The sequence below is a fragment of the Limulus polyphemus genome, unplaced genomic scaffold (assembly GCF_000517525.1).
Source record: "Limulus polyphemus unplaced genomic scaffold, Limulus_polyphemus-2.1.2 Scaffold880, whole genome shotgun sequence".
Classification (NCBI taxonomy): Eukaryota; Metazoa; Arthropoda; class Merostomata; order Xiphosura; family Limulidae; genus Limulus; species Limulus polyphemus.
The window spans coordinates 170,424-175,853 of NW_013666490.1; the positions used below are offsets into that span (position 1 = coordinate 170,424).

Sequence of the window (5,430 nt, forward strand, 5' to 3'; positions counted from 1 at the left end):
AAAGCAGGTGGCGTGAGAATAGTCACGTGATCTCGCTGACGCAACAATACCCTACTTAAATATTACTAAACCGAAAAATGGTTGAGAACTAAAAAGGCCTAAAACTGCTCAGAATAGAAAATTTTAGCGAGATAACAAAATACCCTAAAGTTGTTCAATTGTTAATTACAACTTAACTTTAATAAATTATGTAAACAACAACAAAAACAGACAATGTGAATCTATAAGTTTCAGCTCTAAAGGGATAGCAATATTGGTTAAATATTTTTATCAGTGTTTAGATGTTTAGAAGAGAATGGAGATTAGAAATCATTATAAAACCAAAAACACAAAATCGAGGAGATTTTTTTATTAATACCCGATGTTTCGGCTTCGCACTTAACCCTTTAGAAAGGAAGAAGTCGAAAAGTTGGGTCTTTAACTAAATAAAACCCTAAAATTTATAGCCGTGACATTTATATTTTTTTTTTCCATTAGAAAAACGTAATGAATTGTTCAGACTTGTTGAAATACTAATATTCGAACTAGAATAACTATCTATGAAATACATAATGTTTATCGAAGTAAAAATCACGGAACTTAATATGAAGGAAATGAAACGATAACAGCAATGTCCTTCACTAACCGCTTCAGCTTTGATCATGTTGTATGCGAACGACCAGTCACTTGCAAAACACTAGTTGCTATGGGTAAATCCGACGTTTGGTGTTAGTAAGGAACATTGAATTAATACCAGTTCTAATTGGTTTCTAACATGGGCTCATTGAAAGAAGTCTTCTTGAGAGACAAAAGCTACTAATTCATTCATAGATCTGGTAGAAGGCGAAAGTCTAGTGTCTTGACGAAAATACATATACTGTGTTTTTTATATATCGCAAATTTAATTTAGTTTCATTTTTTGGCTTGTTTAATGCTTCAAACAAATACAACACACTGATTAGTCACTTGATTAAGATTACTATTTAAAATCAGGTTGGACCATCTTCTACTGTAATGATGAACTAGATTTGATGTGGCATGAACTCCAAAAGATACCAGGAGGCTGTTCGTAAAAGCGTATTGTCTACAATTAGTTCACAAAGGTAAGCAAAAGATTAAAATGGCGAATGTGACATCAAGGTAATAAAGAAAGAAGCTTAAATGAGTTAGGTAAGGCACGGTGATTATCCTGACCAAGAAATATGACTAAAGTCGCTATCATGATATTTCAACCACATCCAGAAAAATATGAGTGTATGCATTATTATTTTGAAATATCTATTGTCTACAGGGTGAAATAGCAGCATTATGGGGTGAAAATTATAAACAACATTGTTCAGGTACACTAAGAATATTATTTGAGCTTCTAAAAAACAATAACCTTGATTAACAGTGCTCTCCCCTCCTCCATTACATCAATTTCATCAGTTGTATTGTTAGAGTAACATAAAATGGGTCAACTACGTAGTGTGGGTTTCTCAGTATTTTTACGCTATCATTAACACAGAAAAGGTTGAAATAATACTATCAGACCACATCACTAATTTTCAGGGATTTATTGCCCACGTTTTGCATCATTTAAGCTACCTTTCCTGTTTGCACTTGAAAAAAAAATCTAACTGGTCGTTTGCTGTTGTATAATAGACACAATTGTAAAATCCTGCCACTGTTGAAGGAATTCGTTATTTGGGATACAATCTGACCTATAATACACCAACTGTGTTATTCTTTAGTCAGTCACCATCCACTGGCGACTACAATTTCTCTTAATAGCAGACATATTCCTTTGTGGTTAGAACTATTTATAGACTCTAATGGCAGATTTTTTTAAATAGCCAATCAAAAAGAAAGGTGGTCTTTGATAGCGAAACTCTTTTCGCGGACACTAACCATCATGCTTCTTTGAAAGTCAAAGATATCCTTTCTCTTGTTGCATACTATTCATAATATGACTAAATCTCTGCACTTATAAACCCCAAGCAGTCACCTGATATATCATATTGTTTTAAGCTAGGTTTTTAATAATTAAATATAGATATTTTGATTGCTAGAAGTAGCTTTTTTTGTTAGCATGTTGTCTAGAAGTTTCAGGCCTCATTTGACATCAAAATTCATCAAATTGTATAAAATCCCCAGAGTGAGTGACTTAGCTAGTTCATTAGTCAGAAAGTTATTTAACAAACCAGCTAGTCATTGAGTGAAATAATTATTTCTGTCAATGAGTCAGTCAGTCGATTGTTACTTAGCGAAACTATTACTGTGTTATCAGTCGATTAAGGAGTGTGCTAGTCAGTCAGTTTGAAGTAACGTCGTCGATACGAGAGGAAATTTAACAAGTAAGTTTTATTTGTGAAGTTAGGTCTACAAGTGAACATAGCCTATATAAATTGTATTATTTTGCAGTCGAAGAAATAAATAACTAGTCACAAATACGAGGACTGAACTTTGTATTATTTTAGTGAATGATAAAAAACCTGCACAAGGATAGAAATCTTTATCGCTATGTGATCATTATATGGAAAGGGGCCGTAATGGTCAATCAGTGGGTATATACAGAAAAATAAAAAATTGTATGAACAAACGTAAAGAGTTCAAACCAAAAAAAAAAAAAATGGAGTACTAGAGATTAACACTGGAGAGGAAAAAGTAGCTGATTCTATTAATTTCTTTAAATTTTGTAATGTATCATTGGCATGCAGTTAAAAACTGTCTTTTTGTGTGTAATCATTTGTATTTACAATGGATAAAACAACCAGAGGACAGTTTTAAAGTTTTTCAAATTATAATGCCAAAATATTGTTACGTATCTGCTTGTTTTTTGTTTTTCCAGTGTAAATTATTTCCAAGGAACTTCAGTGATACAAGTCCTTTCTTAATTAAACCAGTTTATTTTTTCCTCGATACAACTTTGTAATACACAGAATTTCCAGTCAGTACGTTAAACTTAACTACTTTTATAGCACACGCTATAAATCACAGTGATTCACACACTTTACTTATGGTGTCTACTGTTCGCTTGACTCAATTATCTATATCTCCAATTCCGCTGGTTTTTCTCGCCAGGCTTATATACTAAAAACGAGGGCGTCTAGCAAACACTCGAACATTCGCGGAGTTCCTCGATAATTCGAGAAACTCCAGCGCGCATGCTCCCAGCGTCACGCAACTTCCGCTGTCGTAACAATATAAATAAATTTGCTTTTAGAATTAAAATTCGAATCAAAAATATATTTTCGGTAAATTTTAAGTAAAGTTTGGACCTTCAGTGGGATAGCGGTAAGTCTACGGAGTTATAACGCTAAAAACCGGGTTTTGATACCTATGGTGGACACATCACAGATAGCCCATTGTGTACCTTAACTACTAACAAATAAAAAAGCACAACTTGTTTCAACGCAAAATCTCATTAGGTCACCTGCTATTTCCACTACGCGTAATAGTACCCTTACGTTGCCCTTAGTAAGTCCATGGTCAGTGGTTAGGACGCTCGACTCACAATCTAAGGGTCGCGCGTTGGAATCCTTGTCCCACCAAACATGCTCGCCCTTGCAGCTGTGGGGGCATTATAATGTGGCGGTTAATCTCACTATTCGTTGGTAAAAGAGTAGCCCAAGAGTTGGCGGTGGATAGAGTTTACTAGCTTCCTTCCCACTGCTCAATTAGGGACGGCTAGCGCTGATAGCCCTCTTGTAGCTTTACGCTAAATTCAAGACCAAACGAAACCATTGTAAGTGCTTAATCTTATCGCTGAACCAATAAGGACATTAATTAAATGAAAACAAATTAAGGCATTATTTTGTTTATAAAAAAATTGACATTTTATACTGATACGTTTTAGTTTATGAATTTTAAAACACGGCCGTACAAATTCAAAATCAAACTTTACTAATTTTTAATATGTCAACAATCACTCCAGTTTGTACTACTGAGGTAAAATAAGATTATTTTACCTCCTGTTTCTGATATTCAAAGCTTATGGTCTTCTGAATACTTTATAGAGGTCACTGCATTCAGAGTTAAAAATGGCTGATCTTTTATCGACAGAAAACAGAAAAGAGCTTATGAGGAATAAAGACGAAGAAGATTTAGGAAACTTATGCAAAGAAGAAGAAACTTGTTTGATAGGAGAAAGGAATAATGATAGAAAAATACGAAAGCGGAAAAAGAAAACGTTCAGTGCAATTAAAGAACAGGTATTGTCAATATTCATAATAATGTCAAGTACAATTTACAAACAAACTTATAAGTTATATTTATAAAGTTACGTTATGGATATTGACACTTTACTGTGTATTTAGTCTTTACCATTACCAAGTTCTCTAGTCCCGGCTTTATTTTGTCTAGCAGTAGCAAATATGCTAAGAACTTAAAGAAGAAATATATTAACACGCCTTCTTACTCTGTGGATTAGTTAGCTCCCTTATTAAATTAGGTGGAATTTGATAATACCTATCACCATCCAGTTGTTCAACCACAATTTAAGTGTGAGATAAAAAAAAATTATTATACAAAGGAGAAATGAATAAATTATATATAATATGTGATGCTAATATTAATGCTATTAAAGCAAAGTGCAAAAAAAAAAAAAATGTCTAAATATACCATTAACTGAAGCAATTATTTTATGGTAAAGTTCCTTAGTATTTGTGTTACTCCTAAGTTTCTTATATAATAAAGCTGTCAAACTTTGTTCTAGAAAGTTCTCTTTTTAAAAAAACATTTTTATGTGGCGAAACAATATGACATAATTTTATGTGTAAAATATAAAATATAACTGTAATAATAATAAAAAAAAAATTCCTGTAAATTTATTAAACTTTATTCCTTTCACTTATAAGACAAGAAAAATTAGATAGAAATTGCCACAGTAGATTATCACTTATTAAACTGATATATAGCATATGAGCTTTCTTTTTTTTTGTTACCAGTAATTCAGTTTAGTATAATGGTTGGATTTATATTTGTGGTTCTTTACTTTTATATAGTTTTAATTTTAGGAAATTTTATTTTCATCACTACTAAGTCTAATGTCAACAATGTGGTTTGTAGTTAATTACATGGCTCAGTAATAATGTGATATAAAGAAATGTGACCATCAAATGCAGGTTACATTCAACAATTAAGTTTATTTTCATAGTTTGGTTAATATGTTAGGTATTCCTCATATTTCACTTGCTATCCTGTTATCCTTGACTTGTTCATTTTGTCTGATTTTATTTTATCAGCTTGAAAAGCACTTAATTGAATGGATTTGATTTAAACTTGGCATACATCAAATTATTATAATTAAAAAAAAGACATATTAATGTAGTTGTTATTAGTGTGATATGTTCTTTGGTTCAGCTGCTTTATAATGCTTGGAGATGGCTTGAATGGGTAATGAAGAAAAACTGTAATATAAGTTTAACATAACAGCAAATGTACAACGTTTCGACAAAGTTTTGTTATCAT

General features: G+C 32.1%; 1 protein-coding gene across 1 annotated transcript in view; it reads left to right on the top strand.

Moving 5' to 3' along the window:
• Positions 1-3,991: 3,991 nt before the first annotated feature.
• Positions 3,992-5,430, top strand: part of LOC106461013 (la-related protein 7-like) — a 22,917-nt gene continuing 21,478 nt past the window's right edge. The window contains exon 1 of the mRNA XM_013920784.2: positions 3,992-4,172. Within this exon, the coding sequence (XP_013776238.1) occupies positions 4,002-4,172 (171 nt within the window). The 5' untranslated portion in view covers positions 3,992-4,001. The remainder of the gene's footprint in view (positions 4,173-5,430) is intronic.